Source organism: Athene noctua, chromosome 4 (genome assembly GCF_965140245.1).
Source record: "Athene noctua chromosome 4, bAthNoc1.hap1.1, whole genome shotgun sequence".
Lineage (NCBI taxonomy): Eukaryota > Metazoa > Chordata > Aves > Strigiformes > Strigidae > Athene > Athene noctua.
Genome location: NC_134040.1, coordinates 72,987,441 through 73,011,779, shown reverse-complemented (window position 1 = coordinate 73,011,779; position 24,339 = coordinate 72,987,441). Strand labels below are relative to the sequence as shown.

At 40.0% G+C, this 24,339-nt stretch overlaps 1 protein-coding gene across 2 annotated transcripts; it reads left to right on the top strand.

Moving 5' to 3' along the window:
* Nucleotides 1-16,771: 16,771 nt before the first annotated feature.
* On the top strand, nt 16,772-24,096 carry CBR4 (carbonyl reductase 4). 2 transcript variants are annotated; one of them, XM_074904070.1, is made up of 6 exons: nt 16,772-16,877; nt 19,456-19,598; nt 20,146-20,263; nt 20,732-20,868; nt 21,477-21,611; nt 22,968-24,096. In XM_074904070.1, the coding sequence occupies exons 2-6, from the start codon at nt 19,457-19,459 to the stop codon at nt 23,144-23,146; spliced, it is 711 nt and encodes a 236-aa protein (XP_074760171.1). In that variant the 5' UTR covers nt 16,772-16,877; nt 19,456; the 3' UTR covers nt 23,147-24,096. The 2 variants fall into 2 exon arrangements, with proteins under 2 accessions (XP_074760171.1, XP_074760170.1); XM_074904069.1 differs by having other exon boundaries at nt 20,143-20,263.
* Nucleotides 24,097-24,339: the final 243 nt, after the last annotated feature.

The following is a 24,339-nucleotide window of genomic DNA, read 5'->3' as shown; positions in this document are numbered from 1 at the left end:
ACCCATCCATCATCTTCGGATTTCTATCATGAATCTGCAATGTGCATACTTCTCAAGTCACTCTCAGGTGCACTTTCTCTGCACTTTGATCAACGGTTAATGGTAAATCTTAAGGAGATTGGAAGTTTCACTTAAGCAAAACCAGTGTCATAATTCTTTTGAATGACTTATAAGCTGGCATACTTGAAATATTTGCATATAGAAATAAAAAGCTGAGAATGGTGATGGTGGATGGGGAGGACATGGACATTAAATGTGGGGAAAAAATGGGAAAGAGAAAAGTATTTGGAAGACCTGTATATGGGACCTGAATCTTAGCGAACTTACTTGTGATCTTACCTCAGTTACCAGAGTCCTGCTCTGTGAAAGGACCTAGGAGTAACTTGGATGTCTAAGGCTGAAAGTGCAGCCCTCAGTCTTTACCTAGTCTCTTAATCTTGCATTTGTTTGCTGCTCATGTCTAGAACAACTGCTGTTGCGGTAGGCCTGAGCTGCATTGTTGTTCTCGTGTCAAAACACATCTGTAATCTCAAACTAGGCATCTGTATTCCTGAACTACCTGAAAGGCTCGATATGATGGGTGTGCTTTAAGAATATAGTTAAATATACTAAGTTAATATAAATATACTAAGTTAAATAAAAAACACAACAGGAGTTGCAGGTTTGCATTAATGAACAGGGGTAGTGTCCAGTTTCTGTGCAGTGTATGCAGTAACACTAATACTAGAGGGCTCTTGGGAAATGCTGTGGATGCAACACATTGTCCTTCTACAGTGTCATCCCAATTGCTCTTACTTTCTAGGAGACAGACGAGAGCCTTGCAAGTTAGAAGCTGCTCTTGAACACTCAAGGTCTCACCTTTTTAAGCCTCAGTTTCCTGATGCTTCCTGTTCTTGTGAGGTATGTGATACAAAACTTGTTTTGGAAGTAAAGACTTTTTGTGAATTTGTAAATAGATTCTAATGGATTAGACCTGCCTCTGAATACAATCAACAGCTGGAACATCTGAACCCTTCCCCTAGAGAAGTCTCCTAGAGACTGAATTCTGTGGGTGAGAAACATAGCTGAGCCATTTTAACAGCTGAAGAACACTGTGATCAAAATCAGCCCAAAACAAGGAACAAAACAAAAATTAATTTGCTATATCCAATCTGCAGCACGCAAGAGCCATTCAGAATGTAACCTAATGAGCATTTCGTGCATGCCTATCAAATCATAACATTTATGTTGAATATAATATTAGTAGATGTCAGAAATTACTACTTTTCTGTTCCTTCTACCATACTATTTTCTTTGAAAAGATAAGTGGCAAAACAAGCCGTGCTCTGCTGTTTCTACTCAGTGGAGTAAAGACAATTTAAATACAGTAACATCAACTTGTAAAAATTCCTCATGTAAATAAATAGCACTCGGCTGCACTTCGCAGCCAACTCTAGTGTCCACTTTATGGTTCAGTTTATGTGGCATGCAGAAGCCAAAGGCCTTCTGATGTTTGCATCTAGTAGTCATTTAGATCAAAACCAATTCACAAGATGTGTCCAAACACTAGCTACATTCTAATTTGAGTGGTGGGAACAGCCTGTACAGAAGTGTAGAGAGTGGGAATTAGGCTAGCACAGCAAGAAAAAATACACTTTTAATTACAAAGACAGAGAGGAAAATGTCAGGATTTTAAAATAATCTGTACAGGTGTTTTCTTCACTCTGCTATCTTAGATGGAACCCCACTGCACAAAGCAAATGAACTTTGATTTCCCCACACACACTCCCCTTCCCAAACAGGAAAGCAATATAAGCCCTTAAAATATCCAGATTCTTTGGCATTAGAACACATGGTTGGACTCTCAATTACTGCAAATCAGTGCTACTTCACTGATTTCATTAAACTTTGCTGGCATACACTGAATATGCCCCCTACTGTTAAATAGTGAAAGAAAATATCTCATCTGCCCTAGAGGAATGAGTATGTCTGAAAGAAACTGAGCTGGATGATTTTCATACTTGGGAAAATACAGAGCTATTGGGGCTGTGTTATCCTTTTCTCAAAAAATGTTTGTCCCACTGGTACAACTGAGGCACTAGATCAAAGGTGGTGCTGTTTTCCATGCTTTACAGAGCTAGTAGACTTGTTCACTTTTCAGTCAAACCTATAAATTTTCAGATCCACAATTGCAGAGTAGGCTTTGGTTTGTAACAGCTGCTAGCCCCAAAATCTTTTGTGGTTAGTTGCTGTCGTATTTTCTCATGGTATATCTGTGGATGCTTGGGAGAGAAGATGAATCAGCAGCAGAATGACTTTAAAGTGGTCGTTGACTTTGTTCTCCACAACAAGGGATGTGCCCTAGGTCAAATTTCTTATTTCAGCTGGTTGAACTTCTCAGTAAGCTGAAGAATGCTAGCTCTAAAAAGTTTACAGTTCAAAGAATTGTTCTCTACTCCTCTGTAGGCAATTGCAGTGTGTCTTTTGAATACACAGAGATGAGGAAAATCTGCTTATTTTTTGTTCCTTATCAAAGGTTTAGTGTATGCCTCTGTCCAACTTCTATGTTTAAAGTACACAAGTAACTTATTTTCCTTTGCATATCACTGAAATTCCTTCCATTCAGTAATTCAAGATCTCTGGCACACTATCTTTTTTACAAGGATGAAATTTAATAGCTATTTAAAATAAAATAATACTGGGCTTTATAAAGATCAATCTTTTCATGGAGGGTAGGAACACATGCAAAGAGATACGAGTTTTAAAACTCTTAACAAAATGGGTACTCATCCTGCTTATGCATAGAGTATTCTTGATTACCTGCACCTAATGCATATTCCTTAATCCTGAATTGGTGATTTCTGGCAGAGACTGCTATACATAATTCTCAGAAAGCTGGAGTGTTTCTGTTGAGAAGGTCTCCAGTAAACAGGAGAAAGAGCAAGAATGAGATGACCTTTGAATTCTGTCTGAAGAACTAGAGACTGGTTCAGGACCAACTTTTAGTGGTCTAGTTGTGTATTCCACAACCATCTTGCTATCTGGAGGTTTGCTACAACTGTGCTCAAGAAAATGGCAGGCAATATTTCTTATTTGTTCATTTTCTTACCTAAAACACTCCTTGATAAAGGAAGTTCATGTTAACCTCATGTCAAATGCAGATAAAATTTGGCCATAACTGCAAAACACAACAGTGCTCTTGTAATTTGGTTTCTCTGATTTGGCACAGTTGGTGAACACTTAGATGTTCTGAGAAGAACTAAATACAAAATTGAGTGGGTAACATTTCTCAACTGTTCTCCACAGCACAGGATCAGCCAGGCTTGAACATCAGTTTCTGAGTCTGGGAAAGTTGCTGCAGTTCTCTTAGTGAAGACTGACATGTCAGCAGTGAATGTGCCAGTGGGGAATTGGGTGGGAGGAGAAACAGCCCTGTAATTAAAGAGATCAGTGAAACATTGTCTGGTCCAACCACAGCTATTTCTTTTTTCGACACTAAGCTTCGTAAATGATGCTAAATGATGTAAATGTAGTAAATGATGCTAAAGCTTCACTCCCACACTAGGTCGGTCAGGTTTGTTACTGGATGTGACCAAGTGTTTGGATGTCTGGGAAATGAGGACCACAACAGAATGTAGCTAGTTCCACATCTGTGGGGCCTCTGTGGTGATTGCTACGTTGCCAGAGCCCCCCAGTGCAGGTGCAGTCTAGGCTGATGGCAGGAACCGCTTTCGGAGCGGCATAGCAGCCTCAGACAGCTAAGCCAAGCTGTGAAAGCTGTCTGCTCCTGGAGCAGTTGCTTCGCTTCAGAGGTCATGCTGGTGGAAAACAATCAATCAGTAGGATGTGTCTGTCTTTGCACTGTCATATATTTATGTTGGCAAACCTCTGTTGTGTGGACTCCGCGTAAGCATGTTACTGATGAACGAGATGATGTGGGAATTTTCCCATCTGCTCTCTTTACTACTTTTGCTGCCGATCTGTGTAACAGGTTTGGTTTTGACTGTGAAGTATCACACTCTCATAGCTGACAGTAATGGAGCGTACTCGCGCAGCTGTGATTTAATCAGCCCACAACCCTGTTTTTATTGGGTAATGGTTAAATCCACTAGTACAAGAAGCATCTTCTGTCAAGTACAGGAGCTAGTTTGGAGAAAAAATAGCAAACCTGTACTTTAGAGCTTTTTGGACTTTAGCATCAGATAATGCTAGCAGAGGCTGGAACTCTTTCTGGTTGTTTTCGTGTGTCTGAAGATCTGTCTGCATGTATCTGCATGATTTTTTTCTATTACAGTCCTAACAAAAGCAACATTTTTAAGGAAGTAGTGGTTTTTTCAAGGGCAAATACTAGATTCTGGTAAACTTCTGGTTACTGTTTTTTTAATTAAAAGCTTATTTGTGTCTGGCAGTGGAAAAGACACAGATAGAAAGCCCATGTTCTTATATCTAAAAGCACTATTGACAAATCTACAGTAGTTTATAGCTGGCTCGTTATCTTCCTGCTATATTTAGTAACATAATAGAATGCTTCTGGAAGAGATATTAGATGTTGAAATAGTGGTTCCAAATATAAAAGAGGTGCCTAAGGCATGAATGTAATGTCTTGCTTATAATTCTAAATTACTTTTTTATAGCTAGAACTAGCATGTTTAGTGGCCAATTATAATGTACCTCCTTCTCTGTCTTTCTCACATGCACTAGTTAACCTAGGCCTTCATTTCATAAAGGATTAAGTGCCTTGGACTCTTACTAAACAAAAAAGTGAACAAAATCATGTTAAGCACTTCGCAGAACAGGAATAGATTTAAACATGATCTTAAAGTTAAATGTGTGATGAGGTGTTTTGTTGAATCATTGTTTTTTTTTTCCTCTGGACCGTTCTGGAAATAAAGTGACATAGTTCTAGGGGGAGAAAAAAAAAAAAAAGCAATGTTACTTCCAAATAGAAATTATTTATACTTTTCTAATCTGGCAAGAATAAATTAAATTGACATTTCAAATCTGAAATTGATTTCTTGGGTGCTGTAACACTTAGATATGACAGGAAAGTACAGCACTTTGGAGAGCTTGGGTAATGTTTGCTGTTTTCTAGTTTGAGATTTAATAGTCATGGTTCACTGAATTGGCCTAGAATACGCTCTCTCCCTTCCTCCCACATTGTGCATTAGTCACCATGGCTGTGATTCCTATAGCCCTTTGGTGTGTATGCTACAGCTGTACTGACTGCAGTGGGAGTTGCAGGTGCTTGTGATTTCGCTGAATCAGGGACTTAAATTATGCCTTGGACCATGCTTAAGCAAATAATCCCAGAGACTTTACCAATTGGATATTTTAAACAAGTCTGCTGACACAGACACTGGGAGCAGTGCATGTCTCCACCGAAAGCAAGTACAGAGCAGAGGCTTCAAGTGCTATAATAGGGCAGCTCAGCACATGGACTGAGACTTGCTCCAAGAAATCCTGGCAGTGCTGACAAAAAAATTCGATCCACTTATTCATGTCTAACATTAGCCCTGTGGAGTCTCCTCTCACTACTGCTGGAAATCTGCTGAAGTCTAGGAGAAATTTATAGATGCAGAGTTAGAAATTAAGAGAGCAAATGCTTTCTCTTTGAGGAAGGGAAATAAAATGCTAGGTGTAAGGTAGACATTGGATCAGACATCTGTAGTAGAGGTGCAGAGGTTTGGTTTTGGTGGCTGGAAGATGACGTGTGTGGTACCTGGGAGAACTACTTACCCGAACTGGAAAGGAAAAGTAAGTTGAATGTTATCCATGCTGACAATTTAAACAATGAAAGTTCAAGGGTGGGAGGTGGGAGAGGGAGGTCTTTTTCTAAAACAGATGTGGGAAGCTCTTTACTTCAGGGTAGTATGTCCCAAGGGTCAGAGGGTGTGACACTAGCACATGTGCTTTTCTTTCTTCATTGCTTTGCTCTTTTTAAAAATGAAAGCATTTGCTTTGGGGAAAGGAAGGAGTGAGATAACTCTGATTCCTCACCATACAGCAAAATGGAACTGGAAGTGTATCAGTGAAGGGGAGCACAAATTCTGGGATTGGTACCAATGCTAGATATCAGCTGCAGGAAGGACTGCAATAATCTGACAAAATTACTGTGTCTAGGAATTGAATGGCTGCACACTAATATTTATGGTGAGAGGATGTGGTAAAGGTATGAAAATTAAGGCAAATGTGCAGACATTAGCAAACACAGGTTACACAAGACGTGCCTTTCAAATGATGCTGTAAAAAGAAATTAGGGCCCATAGTATGCTTTGTCCTCCAAAGGAAGATGCATGGATGAATACTATGCCATTAGTATTTGTATGGCTGTACTTGCCATTTATGTGTTAATGTGGGTGTTCTTCTGAGAGAACTGAAACATGCTGTACCAGAATAACTGGATTTTATTGTAGAAAACAGCTGATTTTATTATAGAAAACAGAGCTATAGATGGAGCTGTGATCCAGGCTGATGGTAGCTTTGTTTTGCTTAGAAATTTTTCTATCAGCTGGTGCATGCTTTGCATAATGCATATATATCGGTTACAAATAAATCTAGAAAATTCTTTCTTAGGAAACACATCTAGAGAAATGAGAGATGCAAACAGCAGTGTTACTGTGAGAGCACTTCAGTCTGATGGTAGAGCTGGGCTTTGTTTTGCAATTTTCATTTACACGCAGGTGTAACTCTCACAAGTCTGGAAATACTTGGAATGCTAATATCATTAGGTAGCATGCTATCCTGTATGTTTTTTATTTTTGACAAGAATTTACTTCTAGGCTGATAAAGTACACAGAAATGGTTAGTAGTAGTGACAGTTGTGATTTCTCAGCTGCTATAAAGATCTTCAAATGTGTTTTGCTTTTTGAGGTACCATGAGTGGAGTACCTGCTGCATCCTGCCCTTTATAGCATAACCATTTTATCAAATGAATCTCTGCATGGTTGACCTGCATGTGCCATGGGAGGCTCATTAAGAACTGCTACCCAGCAATGGCTTGTCTCCTGTTCACATCAACTTGCCAGCACAGACAGTGCACACTAATTCCGCATACATGGGTTTTCTCATTTCTCAGGGAGCAGTCTGTCTTACCAAAACCAGAATGACCCTCTTGTGAGCATAACAGATTTATTAATTTACAAGAATCTTGGTTTGAAAACTCCTGCTGTGTTGTAAAGTTCCAGATGGCAAACACAAGACCATGGCAGTAAGTGTATTTGTTTACAACCTCCCTCCTCCACCCTTCATTGACACACTTGTCTTTACCTTCATAATTTCTGAGTATGGCAGGTACAGATATCTTAAAGCAAAATGCTTCCATTTACAGCCAAATAATGAATTTCAGTGCCTTATTTATTTCTCAGTGTGTTTTTTTCCTCAAATGCTTAACAGAATAGCAAGCCTAGATTAGCTAAAGCTATGTAGGATATTGCAACTGGATGGATGCAGCATTACAGCCAAAATGGGTTATAAAACATTTTGCAGAGTTCTGCTAAAAATAGCTATGCATTGAGTTGAGAAAATGCAGAGGGGCTGGATAAGGTCAGTTGGCACAACATTACCCAGTTCTTACAATGGAGATAATTTACCCATTGTTAGTCTACATGTTATTCAGGAGATGGTGTCCTGCTGTCTACTGGATGAGGCCTTACCATTTTCTTCCTTTTTCTCCAATTTAGTTATCTGTTGTCCTTCCCTTTACTCCCTGGGCTGTTTTCTGCAGGACTGCAGCCTGTTCTTTTCTCTTGCATCGTTGTCATCAGGCAATGGATCAATGTGTTGTAAGTAGAATTGCTTAACATGTATTTTTCAGATTGTTTATTTACATAGATTTAACAGCTTTTGAATCTGAATGCACATTACTATAAAAACCCCCTCTTTGTAAAGCATTTGCTTATTCCAGCAAATAAAAGTCTAGCAGTTTTTAGTAAATAGGATAAATATTTGAAAAATTACAGGAAATACAGAGTTAATGTCAAACCTGTTTTTTAAATTAAACACTTAAGGTTTTTGGGGAACTCCCCCCAACCTTCCCAAATCTATTTAAGTTTCCCGTGAAAAATGGATTGAGCAACTCCCCTGATAAAAGATGATGGCTTCCCAAATGGGGCTTAAGGCCTGTATCTGGTAATTGAGTTTTTTGCAGGTGCAGTCCTCATTCTACATTAAGGCCTAAAAGTGCTTCCACAGAAAAAGAAAGTAACTATAGAGTAGGAGATCTTTCTTTAGGGCTGTGTCAATACAGGAAGTTGACAGCCATTAGCCTCAATCAAAGATGGGAGAACTGAGGTTAGGAGGGGAAAAACTCAGTAGCGTGGCAAGTCATAAAAGAAACTGGGAGCATGCCCTCTGAATCTCCATTCATAGGGACATCCTTCCCCAGAGAAACCTAAATAGTCCATGGCTTTAGCATCCTGTCCCCCTGCTAGATTTTTTTTTTTCCCTTCTTTATGTCACTTGGAAAATAAACTTGGACCATAAACTCCTGGGAGTAGGAGCTGTCATCTGTCTTTATTCTCTGAAATGGCTGACATGTTCTTAGTTGTAGGAAACTAAACTATAAACAAAACTTAACCACTTCCTTTTTTTCTTGTTTGTATCCTCTATAAATGCATTCTTTCTTTCTTTTTTAAAGTGGTGGGCATCATGTGATGTTAGCTTCCTTAAAAACTCATATTCCAATGAATTTAATGAGCGTTTGGGAGCCAGATGGCATACCGTATTTTTTCAAAACATTTTAAAGCACTTGACAGACAATTCATGTTGACAGGAGTGCTTCACTGAGGTGTCTGTAAAGCAAATGTGTTACTTTTTACTATTAGAGCAGAATAATTGTTTATGAAAGGCATCCTCAAATTCACCAATGGTTCAGTGAAGTAAACAGAAATAAATTCTGCTATGTAAATGCTACATACTGCAGAAATGTTGCCTACTTGCATAGGTTGCCTAAAATAATTATATCTGAGTGGAAATGCATGATGCAGTGTGGTATTATGCAATGATAGACACTGAAGTCCAGATTCAGGCAATTTTGCTTGAAAATCTTCAGTCTGTGAGCACTACTACGGAAAAAAGGCTATGGCTGGAGATATTATAATAAAGATGACTGGTTTTCCTGTAAGATGGAAAGAGAGAAGCATCTTTCTCCGTTTGTCTACTAGGAAGAGAGAAAAACATAAAGGCAATAACTGTGTAGAAGAAGGAAAAGATATAAAAGCAATGGGCTCTACTATTCTAGTTAAAACTGGTTGGAGCTGCAGGTACAGTTTCACAAGTCATGCCTAATGAACTTTTTGCTGCAGAGATTCAGCTGGGAGGAGAAGCCAACTATCTGCTTTTGGGAAAATAGCAGGGTCTTTGATAAATGCTTGGTCTGCACTTACGCATCTTCTCTGGTTTCGTAGCCGAACTGTGAAAATTAGGAAGGAAATACTAGCTTGAATCTTCTCAGAATATCCAGTGTTTCAGTTAAATAATTCTTTAAAAAGTTAACCTCTGGCTTTTCTTTAAAAAAAAAAAAAAAATTAAACATTGTCATTCCTAAATTTTAATCATTATTTTTTTGGATGTAATTTCAGTGCTCTTCAGAACTGATATTTTTGGCAAATGTTGTTGAAAGAATGGGGATGATGTTGAAAGAATGTTGAATGGGGAGAAGGAGAGAGTTCTTTTGTCAAGAAAAAAAAGAACATGATGTGTAGAAACTGAATAAAGAGAGGCTGAACTCTAACAGAAAGGGGAGCTTTTCCACAGCAGGCTGAGGATAATCTACCACTGCAATGTGCAGAATACAGTATATTTTGTATGTTCAGTACAGAAATGATACATAACCTTATAGAAGAGATTTAGGCAAGTGAGGATAAAACCGAAAAAGTGTTCTTCAAATACAAATACATGTTCTGGAAAAAAGAAACTCAAAACAGGCCCAAGTAGCACCCTGCAGCTGTATCAACCTGTATCATGTGGCTTTGAATCAGGAGAGTTGTTCACCACTTTTGTGTTTTCATAGCCAATATAGTTATAGTGTGGCAAAACACACACCTTCTAGACTGATCTTCTAAACTGCCCCCCCCGCAGTAAATATTTAATTGTCTTTTCTGTAAAGTAGATATATAGGATTCATAACAAAATTCCCATCTAGAGCTTAGAGACAGTAGCTTGTGCCATCCTGGGGTTCTGTAAGCCACATTAACTGTGTGTGGCCAGGCAGGAGTGGTTACCACTCCTCTTAATGGGAACTAGAAAAATGTTTGACTTACAGTAGAATCTCATCATAAACTGTGCTCTTGAAAATCAAAACATATGAGGAATAATTAAAAACTAAACCTGTTGAAATGGGGAATGCATTTTATATTATCAAACATTTGATCTAGCATAGTCTGGCGCGAGCAATAGTTAATTCTGTCCAAGGATGCTAATTGCTTCTGATAATTTTTGAAGGAAATTATTCAGTGTGATAGATAAAACATGGTGTAAGTGATCTAAAAATACTTATTTTCATCTTTAATAACCTAATTCCTACCTCATTAAGCCAGCTGATTAGGTATTATTATGATTTACTACTTTATTGGAAGGATATACAAAACGTTAAGAGCTTCTGTATGTCACATCACAAGAAGATGAAGTCTTCAGCTGCACAGTTAAGTACATGAGCAGGATGAAATGACAGCAAAGTATTTCTGCGAGGAGACGCAATATGAAACTAGATTTATTTCGGACAATCTGAGAGAAAATTGATTGTTGGGAATTGAGTTCCTTGAAAGCTCTCCAAGTATTACTGTATGTGTTTCAGGCTGCAAAATGGGTAACAGCTGTAAAGAATATTGGTTTTGACATTTCCTATAGTACTGGTGAAGATAAAGGAGGTGAGCAGTCTGAGATATGAATGATTGTCACTATCACAGTTGTCATTTATTATGAACTGTGTTCGACACTCATTGCTGGCAAATCATCAACTGAAGTTTTGTCAGTGTTAAGTCCTTATGTTTAGGATCACAGATACTTGTGATTTGGTGGGGGGATAACTCCATGGTCCCTTGCTGCTTTCTGTCAGTAAGTAGATGTGCTACATTAAGTTGATATTCCTGTATTCGGTAAATTTGTGCCTCATTAGGGCTAACCTTGAAAACATATTCATGGTCATGTAATGAACATACGCTAAAATAGGTGAGGCTGTAAAAACGGTTTAATGCTTGTGGATATGCCTTCCATTTCCTGCTTCAAACTGCTTTTGGTCTCTTCATAAATGTTACAAATTTCAAAGTAGATTATTAGGAGGAATCATGGAAGTATTTCATTTCCATGTGTCCCAGGTCTTCTATTTCCTGGAGGTGAATTACTGTGTTTATTAAACAAAGATTTTGCTTGTTACAAGTTCTTAGAGCTTCTCATGAGAAGGGAGGTGAAGGACCAATTCATGTTGCTTACTATGGTTTACTATTCCTGCGGTATAGGCCTTTAGCTGAATTTTCTTACCCTAATGAGTTCAGCCTAAATCTTTAGGTAGAATCTTTCCATCTTTATTTCCCCCCCATCCTTCTTTCTGACTTTTCCCCCTTTTCTATGTCATCTTCTCCCAACATCCTGCTTTATTGCCTTTCCCCAACAAAGCCAACTTTAAGACACAATACATACAGTGTACTAAATGTAAATATGAGTAGATGCAGTAAATTTTCATAAGGCTGTATCACAGGACCAAAGTGGGCAACAGTTTGGACTTGTCCATACCATTTGTGAAGATTAAAAACCTGAGATTGATTAGTGATTTATTAGGGCAGGAAAACCTTGACACTTGCTCCATCATAATGTGAAGGAAGTTTTAGCTGTTTAGAACTTTTTTCTGTTAGTCTTAATGCCGAGAGCAGTTTTCTGTACATTTAGGAGCTAAAACCCAGTTACCTTTGCTGATGAATACTTTCCAAAAATACACTCTTTTCACCACCAATCGCAGTAATAGCTAAACAGATTTTTACAGGATAAATTAGTTCTTGAAATGATTGGCCATGGATCTTACTTTGCAGCTTATAGAAATATGTACCGAATGGGAGTAGGGATGAGACAGTGAAAGGCAGATTGGGGAAGTTAAGACTGCATTGATACATGAAATAAAAACAAATTATGCAAGGTCTTGAGTTGACTTTTATAAATGGCATTCAGCCATTTTTAAGTGCTGTTCCTGAGACTACTTAATTTCTCTTTTGTGTATATTAGATACAATGAAAAATAAATTGCCTCTAAGAGGATAGGACAACAGTTATTCAGTTATAAATATTCAAATGCTTTCGTAAAACTCTTGGGCATTACTGTACCAGACTTCTAGTAGATATACTTAGCGCTTACAAGATATGCAATACACAAAATTATCCTTTCTATAGAAGATGGTCATTGGAGCCTGCTGGGAGTGAGACATGTCCTTCTGTGGGATTATCAGTTTTATTTTCCAGATTACCTTGCTGGGAGAGGCTGACTGCTCAGTGTGATGCTCTTTGCAGTTTTGAAAAGCTGCCTGTCTAACAGGTGCTGGACAGAAAGCGGTGAATTTACTCCCTGGATCAATGAGCTGTTTATTTCCTCCTTGTTCCCAGTCCTCACTGGCTTTGGAATTATGAGCTAAACACTGGTACGCTCTCTGGCAGTGCAGTCCTTAAATGAGGAGTTAGATGTATAGGGGGAAGCAAGAGATTTTGAGGGATGCTGAGATCCTAGTTTCCATCTCTTTGGTCCAAAGTCCAGTGATACGCAGTAGGAGTGGCCAGTGCCTGTGATCAGACTGGAGTTGTGGACAGAGGCTGAATGTGCGACAAACTTTTCTTGAAGATACTTTTCAGAGGTGGGTGATGGTGGGGTTGCTTTCTTTTCATGTGTAAGGTGCTGCATGGCAGCACTGGAAGTGAAGTGTTTGATTTTAGCAACAGATTAAGCAGAAATAAGACAAGCTTCTCTCGGTTGCTTCCATGGTACACCTGACTTCTTGCTGGAAGCAGCAGCAGTTCAGTGACTGTGCTAACTTAAACATGGGCCTCATGCTGAAGTGTGAAATATTACTAGTTGTAGTGGGAAAACCTGTTTAGCCAGGAGGATGTGAAAACGTTAGGTAATCTGCCAAAGTTTTGACAGCTTTGTTTTGTTCTGGTTTTGGGTGGTATTTTTTTTTTCAGAGGAAAGACTTTTCACAGGGGGTACCAGGAATAAGTTTCTTAGGAGGAAAAAGTTTGCCCATGTATTCGTTGAAAATGTAAATCTCAATTGTACAAAACCACTTCATGTTGGCATGATAAAAGTTCATTCTTACAGCACAAGAACAAATATTGCAGAGATTTGGGATAGTCTAGAAAAACAAACCAGACTGCAGCATCATAAAAAAAGAAAAATCACTTAAGAGCAGAAGTATGGTAATTTGGCCACTTAAGTAATCTGAACTGGTGTGGTTGGGAAAAGTTTGCGAAGTTGCAAAATAATGTGAGGAGAGGGGAGTGTTTTTTTGTCCTACAACTAGGTGGTTGGTTATTTCCTCAGCAGTTCATCTCAGGCTTTGTATCACTTGTCTAGAAGGCTGAGGCCATATCAAAGAGATTTGTGAATTGCAAATAGTTTATATATTATATATGTGTGTATATATATAATATGTAAATATATATAATTAGTAACTAGACCTGATTTTCCCCAAGACAAATCACAAGCACACATCTGAAGAAAGGGTGATTTAGGCTTGACAGGAACAGAAAGAGTCAGCAACCTCTGTGCTGAACTGCCCAGGCAAAGGAGAAAATGATAAGGAGCCCTGGTGATGGTGTTCCTCTCTGATCTAGAGGAGAACTTGCCTGGAACAAGGCACCTAGACCAGTTACACCCTTTTTTACAGGAAGAAATGCACAGCAGTGTATTGACTGTGTGACTTGCCACCCAGTTATCATTTGGCCTGGAAAGAAGGAGACCTCTGAAACTCATCACTGGCTTAATTCTGTTCTAAGTCCATGACTCCTGTATCCCAGATACATACCCTCATCATCAGACTTGTTTAACCTAGAGAGGAAATTTTTTAATATGCCAGTTGCAAAGTAAAATAATTTCTTGCATGAGCTGTTGGTTTCAGTAGACGCTTAATCCCCAAGCTCTTGGATCTCTGGACAGTAATCATATGGCTGTAGTGTAGATCTTGTTTAGTTGTGAGAAACTGCAGTTAGTGACCGCGTTTCCAGCAAGACAGAAGATGTGAAGACAGATTTTCTTTGAGCCCACTGCTCCAACCAGCAGGCTTTTTTTTTTTTTTTTTTTTAAATGGGACCAACCCCTATGGGCAGCCAATTCTCCAGTTGCTTTGTCCCTGACCTTACACAAAAACCTTATAATGTGGTAGGTATGCTTTCATAAGCAGTATAGGGAACAGTATGAAATTGCTGCTGGACCTTTAAGCAGCATGACTCTTTCATGTGTGACTCTTGGCAGAAATTTAAGAGATCACAGTTTTGGGCACCAAGGTGGTTAATGATTAGCACTCAAGTTCCTTTGTAAATCTAGCCTCACATCCAAAACCAAGAGGAATTTGAAATCACTGATACAGGGGACCTCAGAAACAGGTAGTGACCCCTGTTTTGCGACGTTACTCTTTGATTTGTGTTTTATGCTTTTTATATATATTAAATATCCTTTCCTGTTTGAGGGTATTGTGGTTTTCCCCTGTTAATACTTACTTGAAAGCAGCATCTCATGTGGAGGAATGATTGAAACATTCTAAGAAAAGAATAAAAAACTCCTAGGAAGAGTGTTTTTAATGCCTGAATGCATTAGGCTTCAGGAAAGACGGCTGCATCGGTCCCAACTCTCTATGCCTCATCTTAATAACCACTGGGACCTCTGGCTTTTCAGAGTATGGCATATTCTGAAATGTTATTGGATCACAAAATCTCATTTACTCTTTTGAAAACAGGACGAGCTTGTAATACAAATATACTTGCTAAAACAAACTATTTTTGCATAATAGATTTCAAGACTTTTTTTTTTTCTTACAGATGTTCATCTGTTTAGCAATGCCTAAATCTGCTTTTTCTTCTATATGTAAAGAATGATCCATTGAAAAAGAATCCTACATGAATACAGGTAATGTTATTAAAGTCTTTACAGCTCCCCTGGAAACATTTATAATCCGAAATCCTGAATAACAGCCTTCAACTCAAAAGCAAGAACTGTGCAGAGTTACACTTCCACTGAGCTTATAGAAACTCTAGTGTGATTTTGACACTTGTTACCCTGTGGAACTTTTTGATAATATTTTTTCTAAAAAAAATTTCTGAAGTGTACTCTTGTACACAATTGTGGTCAGTTTTATTCTTACTTCTCGGGTGAAAAAATTTATTCAGTGTATGAGACTTGAGTCCACTGAACCCCTCTAGCATATCAGCAGACATGTTAAAACTGTTACTATTAAAACATAGCAGTTATTGTATTAGTTTAACTGCATATCATGAAGCTTATTTTGGTTACTAAACAGGAACTCTCACAGGTGTTTCTGTATTTTGGGTTTCTCTACCTTTAAGTGTTTCTGATTTAACTCTACTGGCATAGTAATACCTCATACGAGATCCTGGGGATTTGGGGGCAAAGAAATGCGAAAATGAAAGAGAGAAAATCCTTATTCATCTGCTTGTATGTGTCTCTATAAAACACATTTTTGTGTGTGAAGGGGGAACCAAGGACAGGACAGAGAGCTCCAGTTCAGTGAGGCAGCTGCTTTGTGCCCCATGTAACTTCTGGCAACGAGTACAGGGGCTAGGCATGAAGCGTCGTACAAGTGGTTAAGACGGATGTTGTCTGGATACAGAGATGTAAAACGTAGCTTAAAACCAGAAAGTGTAAAAGGAAAGCAGATGGGCTTGCCGGCACACGAGCTGTGAGAAGGGAGGAGTGCAGGCGCTGGCCCTGCCGTTGGCGGCGCTGGCCCTGCCGTTGGCGGCGCTGGCCCTGCCGTTGGCGGCGCTGGCCCTGCCGTTGGCGGCGCTGGCCCTGCCGTTGGCGGCGCTGGCCCTGCCGTTGGCGGCGCTGGCCCTGCCGTTGGCGGCGCTGGCCCTGCCGTTGGCGGGCCTCCCTCTCGCCACAGCGCACCGCCCAACGCGCCATGGGGAGCTTCGTCTTGCCCAGGCTGCGGCGCGGGCTCAGCGGGTGCAGCGCGGAGGCCACCAGCAGCAACTACTTCAGTAGACAGGTGTTTACACCGTTTTGTCATCTTGCCCGTGTTCCGTTCAGAACTGAACTGTCATCGCGTGGGGAAGGTAAAAAGCCTCTGTAAGCTCAACAAACACAAAGCTGCTCAGAAACCAGAAGGTGAATTGAAATACCCAGAAAAGCCGCTTTTTTTCGTCGGCCCCCTGTGGCGCACCACCTTCCTCGTTTTCGGGCCGGCGGGAGGCGCTGCCCGCGCTTGGCTCGGGGCGTGAGAGGGCGGGGTGGGGCCGGGACGGACACGACGGACACGGACAGACACACGCGAAGGTCGCGGGCGGCCGCTCTGCCACCGTGGCACCGGCGCCGCGCGGGACTACGCGTCCCGGCGTGCCCCGCGGCGGGCGGGCGGGCTCCCAGCCGGCACCGCGCCCCGCCGGCCGTGCCGCGGGCTCCACCTTCAGCCCGCCGGGAGCGGCACCGCGCCGAGGCGCCCGGCCCCGCAGCCCTGCCTCCCCCTCCCGCCCTCCTGTCGGGTGCGCCGCCCCCGGGGAGGAGCCGCTCGGCGCCGCCGTGGCCACCGGGCAGCCAGGCCGCGGCTCCCCGCCTGCCTCCCTCCCTTGGAGCGCCCCGGGCGGCGCGGGGCCGCGGGCGCCCCCTGGCGGCGATGGGGGGCAGTGGGCTCTGGCGGCGGGCGGGGCCTCGGTCGGGAGGGAGAGAAGTGCCGCCCCGGGCCGGAGGAGGTTGGTGGAGGCCCTCCAAAAAAAAACGGGGGGGAGGGAAAAAAAATGGTTTGTCGAGAGGGGAGAAGGGGTTGTCCTGGAGGGTTGGGGCTGGGGGCGGTGTCCAGAGGCGGCTGAGGGCGCGCAGGTGCGGGCGGTGGCCCGGCCCGGCCCGGCCCGGCCCGGCCCGGCCCGGCTGGCTGCGGCACCCCGAGCCGCCTTTGTTGCCGGGTGTCCTCCAGCGGGTGCGGTGCCGAGCGCCTGAGGCGGTCAGCTGGAGTGCCGCTGCAGCCCTGGCGCTCAGGGATCAAATCGCTGGTTCTGAGAGAAGAGAAAGGCCGTTGAGGACAAAGGTGGCACAGGCACTCGTCTGTGCTGTGTGGCGACCTAGAAGAGCCTGTTGCTCAAAAGATACTTGTTTTTCCCTAACTTTATTTGACCAGGCAATATAGCGTTATTACTCCTACTGCATTTTTTTTTCTCGTAAGTCAGAGCTCCGGAGAATCTGTGTGGCACTCTTGTGCTAAACCACCAGCTGTATCGTGCTGCACTGGAAATAGGCCTTATGCGCCCCCTGTAAATACCTGGGTAATGGACAAGGAACTCCTGCTATTCTTTTTAAGAACAGTAGAATCACTAAGATTTTTTCCCCTTCTCAAAGAGGAAGGGTAGAATGATATGTTTTAAAGAAGTTCTCTTTGCATAGGCAGCTTTTTAGGTCCTGTGTAGCTAAGCACGTTTAGAGTTATTTGGTAAACATATAGAAGTCTGACAGCATTTAGAAACAGTGTAAGACTGTTCCCTTGACATTGCTTAGGGGTAGAGGAGTTAGGCAAGATGACTTCCAGAGATCCCTCTGAATCTATATTATTCCATATTTCAGATACAAAGAGTAGGTATGCTCAGTGCTGGTAAGAACAGAATACGAAGGAGAAAATCCTAGTACAACATTACTGCAACAAGTAGGCAAGAACTTCCAGGAGTTATTGTAGTAATTCATGATAGCAAAGGCAGACAGACTTTGTTTCTAACAGAAAAATCAGTCAAAAAAATATGGGTTGGTTGGTTGCGCCTTCAGTCGGCTAAGACAATAAGAGCAGTAGTTACTAGGCTGCGAGACCTCTCGATTCATCTCTTGCAGTCTAGCTACCTACTGAAGAGTGCCCAAAGGATCAGTCTTTCTGGTGAGTCAGTGGTGCCCATTTTATCACTAAGGAATTGTCTTCATGCAGGACATTTTCTGTGGGTTCTCTTGAAAGGGCCACCACCTGAGATGCAAGGATTTAATCCTCTTCCTGCTTGTAGGAAGTGGATTTCAGTTTGCCAGTGGAAGCAGACACATGGGCTGATTTCAAGCATTTGTGCTTACTTTGTTGCAGAAAAGGACCAGCTGTTCTTTCAGGCCCTGTCAGAGAAGACCAAAATTATTATGCCATTGTATGAGTTGATGGTGTCCTTGTATGCTTAACAGTACATGCTGCTCTGGTTATCACACATCAGAAAGCCTGTAATAGACCTAAGTAATGCACAGGGGAGGGTGGCAGGATTAAGAGCTTGGACAGTCTTTAGAGATACAGAATTGGTTCCATATATATAAGAGTAACTAAATAGACCTGAAAGAAGCTATGGGGGCTAAAATACAGAAGAGAACCTCTGAAGTTATGAACGTTAAGGGAAAGATATGAGGAGTGCATAGTATTACCTATTTAGAGAGCAAATTAAGAACAAAAGGAAGTACTTTTTCACAAATAATGAAAGTTGTTGCCTCAGGATGTTATGGAGACAAAGTATAATTGGGTTCAAAAAGGATTTATTCAAATGTATGGAGAAGAGGTTCATTACCATTGCTTGGATTCTGCCTCTGGCTCCTCAGGAAATCTCAGAGCAGCTGATTGGTTTCTAGAGGTTGCAGAATAAAACATTATTCTGCAGAAGTCCTTTCTCCTTACACTCCTTCCTGAACACCTAAGCTAGCTACTTCAGAATCATTTCACATTTCAAAAAGCTTTTTTTTTTTCCTTCAAAAGGAAAAAAGAAACAACCCAAAGGCTAGTGGTAAAGCAGAGTATTATGTAGTGTAACTTAGTATTAAACTAGTGTAAATACAGTAGTTGCAGATCATACTCAATAATGTTTGCAACGTGGGTGTCCAACATAGATACTTAGGATGGAGTGAAACCTTGAGGCTAAATTACATCAGTACAAGAACAGTGCTTGCAAGAACAACATCATTGAAACTACTATATTGGCTTTGAATAAACAGCTGAATGATACATTATGACCTTTAGATATATGTCACATATTTTATCAACTAAATTAGGAGTTACTGTAACGCTAGTATTGAAATGCTAGATTACATGTTTAATTTTTTTACTAGTTCAGAAATCATGAAGAATTAACTTGCATTTTTAGAAGTGGTGTCTAACTTAGTTCAAGTATTTATTTTCTGGTGAATAAAAAAATTAACAAATCACTATACTGAGACTACAAAATGATACAAACTGGTAAGAGCTGTGAAGATGGCAGAACAGTGGTTATTCTCTTGCTATACTGGACCTGAAATTCATCTTCTGTTTGCAATTTGTGAATTATTTTTGAGGATGGGCAAGGTTGGTGCCATTTTTGGAGGATCCCGAGGAATAGGAAAAGCTGTTGCAGAATTGCTGGCACAGAGAGGCTGCCGCCTGGCGATTATTGCTAGAAATCTGGAAGCAGCCCAAACCACTGCATGTAATCTTGGTGGTATGTATGCTGCTTTGCAATTATTTCTTCACTGTCCAATGCTTAGGTAACTTGTAAAAGTAGTAAGTCGTTAAATGAACCTCATTGTTTAACTAGATCAAAATGAAAACAAAGACTGAGAAATTTGAAAGAAAAGCTCTATCAGTACAATTTTGTTTTCACAATATTCTTTGGGAAAGTTAAGTATGATAGCTATTTTATCCGCAAGATACGAATTGTAAGATGAAAGGAATTGTTTAAGGTCACAACAGGGAGGTGTTATGAGTTGAGTCATCCATGGCTCGGGACCAAGCCAGAACTGAGACCAGTCTGCTCATGCTGAATTTCTGATTTCAAAAGGCCAAAGATATAAAACAAGAAATTGCCATGTAACTAATCAATACAATACTTGAAAATTGTTCTGATTTAATTCTCTGGAGATTAAATGGGTTTCTCAAGTTATAATTAGTTCAACTTTGGTGTTGTAGTTGAGTTAATAAATTCTGAAGAAGGTTTCTGAATGGCTTAATGTCTTTTATTATGATGTGTCTTTATTTCAATATAGCAGGACATCTGGCACTTCGCTGTGATGTCTCCAGCGAACAAGAAGTCCAAAATACATTTGAGGAGATGCAGAGGAATTTAGGTCCTATTAACTATTTGGTTAATGCAGCTGGGATCAACAGGTTAGTTGTTTGTTACAAGATTGTGTGTAATTCTGGATGATGGCACCTTATTGTAAGGTTCTAAGGGCTTTTGCATTTAGTAAGAGTATTGTTAATGAGCACATCTGAAAACAATATTAAGTGCTCATCAGAATTTTGTTCCTGATGACAGTAAAATTCTAACATGATAGAGCTTTCACTGCAGTTTCTGCATTCTGAGTTTGAGTCCCTCTGCTCCTCTTTCTTCTACTTCTTCCCCCCAAAACAATGCTTGATACCACTCTGCAAATGAGTCTTTGCTGCCAGAGAAGCATAGCTTTTTTCTTGCTACGTGTTGTCCTTGCAATGTCATAATTTTGAATGCTAGAACGTATAGAACCATGCAAATCCCCATTGATATTGCATTTATCAGTCATGTTTTATTATAAGTAAATGTGATCATTGAGGTTGTTCAGTGAGTTCTTTTTGGTTTTTTGGTCTGTTTGTCAGGGATGGTTTGTTACTGAGAACCAAGACTGAAGATATGATAGCCCAGATTCACACTAACCTTTTGGGAACAATGTTGACGTGCAAAGCTGCTGTAAAAAGCATGATTCAGCAACAGGGAGGTGCTATTGTCAATATAGGTAAGTTGCTTGTCTAATCCAGTGGAATTCTATGTACTAGTTTTCTCCAAAGGTTTAGCAGGTGTACCATGTTAAAATGTTACTTGTTACAATTAACTTATTTTCTTTGTATTTAGACATTCTATATTTAGCATTTCTTTATGAGTGCTTATTCTTTTGTGTAATTTCAGCAACTTCTAAATGTAATACCAGCTTGTTTCAGTAATCAACACCTTAGAGTTTATTTTACTGAAAAAATAATTTTACCATTCTTTATCAGCTCTTTCAGTGACTAGATCTACCAGCTGCTAGTTATTAACTAAGAATCAAATAGATGCAGTTGGTTTCTTTTTTTTTTTTTTTTCCCTGTGCAAGGATGTTTATTTAGAAAGCTCTTCATTTTACTCTCCTGTTGGTCAATATAGATATACGGATTCCACAAAAATCGCAGATAATCAAGGGATTTACTTACCCCATCAGTAAGATATAAAGTACATTTAGTAATATACTTTTAATTCATTTTTTTGTAATCTCATTTTTCCATTGCAAATTTAAAACTGAAAGAATAAAGCTGGTGCAAGGTTTCAAATTAATCATTTAATCTTCTCTTTGATGTTTCTTTATTATAGGAAGTATTGTAGGACTTAAAGGCAACTCTGGTCAAAGTGTATACAGTGCTAGCAAAGCAGGATTAGTTGGATTTTCACGCTCTCTTGCTAAAGAAGTAGCAAAAAAGCAAATTCGAGTCAACGTGGTTGCTCCAGGTTAGTTTTGGGGAAGTTCCTACATCCTTGACTCTTGCAATACGTGATCATCAAGACTGCTAGAATATTTGCTGTACTCTGAAAGTAATTTAAGACAAATTGCTATTATTTTCTTCAACTTTTGTAAGTAAATGCTTTTAATGTCTTTTTTTTTTTGTTTGTTTGTTTAAAGTATAATACATTCTTTTACAAAACCTTCAGTCTTTTTAAGGGAACACTGAGAAATTTGGAAGAGCGTGTCTACCTGTTCCTCTGTCCATTATTGCATAACAAATGTCTTCTTTTTTTTCTTTGTTCCTCCTTCAAAACCTGCTGTCCTTGCAGATGGAAGGATTAGAACAAATTATATACAGACAGCTACCCTCATCTCTTGCTCGAGAATGCTTATTTGTTATTAGAGAAACATGAAAGACCATGAGAAGCTGGCATGAAAGCATCCCTGTCTATCCTTGTAGAAAAAGAGTCTGGAAAGAAAGTTCTAAGTTATGTGAGGACAAGGCTGCGGTTTCACAAGACGATCTAGTTCAAGCAAACCACCACCCTTAAAGAAAAATACTTCTGTCTTTTCTGACTTCTTCCACTCATAGCTGTGTACTCTGTTGCTCACCTTGTGCTAGCTCTAAGACCTTTCAGACCTCTCCATGAACCAGTTCAGCTTCTGAACTAGGCAGGAAAAGTACTTTTTATTGTTTAGTGAGTTGAGCAGCTCACTGTAGGGTCCTATGCCATTATAAAAGGGCACAGTTACACAGTAGAAAGCAAAACTGAGACCTTCCCTTCTTTCAGCTCAGCTCTCTATGGAGCTACAGGTTATGCAAAGGGAAGTGCAGCAGTGGGAAAACTGAATCTCAGATAACTGAAAATTGTAAAGAAATATCCTTCAAACTTGTCAAGAAATATTATTCAAATGAGTGCTATAATAGAAATTATGTAAGTGCTGTCATAAGTTCTAAAATATAATGGAAACACTTGCAAGCTGTAGGGATTTCTTGCCAGAGATTTTATAACCATGTTTTCATTGAGAATGTTTTTGTGAAATAACTGTATTTTGTCTTTCACAAAAGTGATACTAAATACAGTTTCGAGGCCCAATTTTAGAGTTACCTTTTTTTCTCCATAGATTTTTACAGATCTCTGCATTTTTGTGATTGCATCAGTGCTTTCAAAAATGGAAGACATTAGGTAAAAATTTGTTCTGGGCTTCAAAATGATGTAAACTGACTTCTGAGACTTTAAAGAATGGTAGCTGGTGCTGAGTTGTGGTAGTAGATTTCACTTTGGAGGGTTCCAGGGAAAATCTGCTAGAGAAATACAGCTGAAGGTTAGGTAACTCTTCAAACTTTTCTCCTCTCGTAGGCTTTATTCACACAGAGATGACTGCTCATTTGGAAGAAGATCAGTTGAAGAAAGCAATTCTCCTTGGAAGATTTGGAGAGCCTTGTGAAGTTGCACAAGCTGTTGTCTTTCTTCTAGAGTCTCCTTATGTTACAGGGAGTACTCTAGTTGTAGATGGAGGCTTGCAGCTTCTGACTTAAATACTGCCCTGAATAAGTACCTCCTTAAATAATCATGATGGTAATATATAAATAATTAAAGGGGTAGTGGGGGTGGTGGTGGAAATTAGTTGAAGATTCATGTATGTAATTCCCTTGATATTCTTAAGTCAGAGGAGAAATTCAGCAGCAGTGGGTTCCAGCATGTATGTTTAGCTACCTGGAAGACTCCATTTGGTACTGTGAAGTCTGTGTGTGTAACAATTTGAAAAAGATCTGTTTTTTGTATCATGATGGTTTTAAGTAATGTGCTGATTACATTTTTAAAGCACTGTATTTTTAGAAAGTTGTGTTTTCCAGTTTGGGATGGAGTGGAGATTTTATTCAAACTATGTTATACAGAGGTTAATAAATTGCAGGGGCATGTTTATTGATTAGCAGGTATGATTGCATCAAGTTTTTCATGTAGATTGAAGATTGCAAACTGTGTAATTTTTTATTCTTATCAGTTAGTCCCTACAAAGTGTCAGGGGAGTTTCATTTGGGTTTTGTTTGTTTGTGGCTAATACTACAAAGCTAGGAGCTTCTGTATCTTCAGCATACGTGAATTGCCTTTAGGAGATTTAATTATACACAGTGTGTTTTTATAAAGACAAAGCCTGCTTGGTTCCAGTCTTCGATGTATGTACAGTGCTTGTGTAATCCAGTATCAGTTGCATATGGACAGGGAAGGTCTGTTCATTGGTCAGTGGAGTTGCTAATGCTCTAATACTCTCAGTTTGAGCTGCACGTACACTGGTGAACAGCAGAGTTGCAGCCCTGGCTGCATAAAAGACTTTACTGACTCAGTAGATGTTTAGAAAGCACGTCTCATTTCCAGAGTGAAGTGGAGGTGTATTGCTGTATATGTTCTTGAGAGCTCGGTTCAACTGTGTTATGTTGATGCTCTTTAATATGTATGTACAGTCAATAAAATAGCCATTTATTTTATTCAAAGCAGCTTTTGAAGCAAAGTAATTATTCAGCTGTAAATGGTCCTGAGTGTTCTTCTCTTGCTGAAAAATTATAAAAAATTTGACCTCAGGCTTTTCTATTGAGATCAAGTAATTTTTGGTAATTGATGTTTTTATCATCTCTGAAGAAAACTATGCATGTGGTTTAGGACCTTCACTTCTTAGCTCCGGTGTTCATTGCATCACAGTCCAGATGTTGATTCAGCTTTTGAAATTACTTCC

Bases quoted from the DNA above. Each gene is read 5' to 3' on its own strand.
- CBR4 (XM_074904069.1), top strand. From the start codon at position 19,457: ATGGGCAAGGTTGGTGCCATTTTTGGAGGATCCCGAGGAATAGGAAAA. The intron at 19,599-20,142 runs GTATGTATGCTG...ATTTCAATATAG, and splicing joins CACTGCATGTAATCTTGGTG to CAGGACATCTGGCACTTCGC. The intron at 21,612-22,967 runs GTTAGTTTTGGG...CTCCTCTCGTAG, and splicing joins AGTCAACGTGGTTGCTCCAG to GCTTTATTCACACAGAGATG.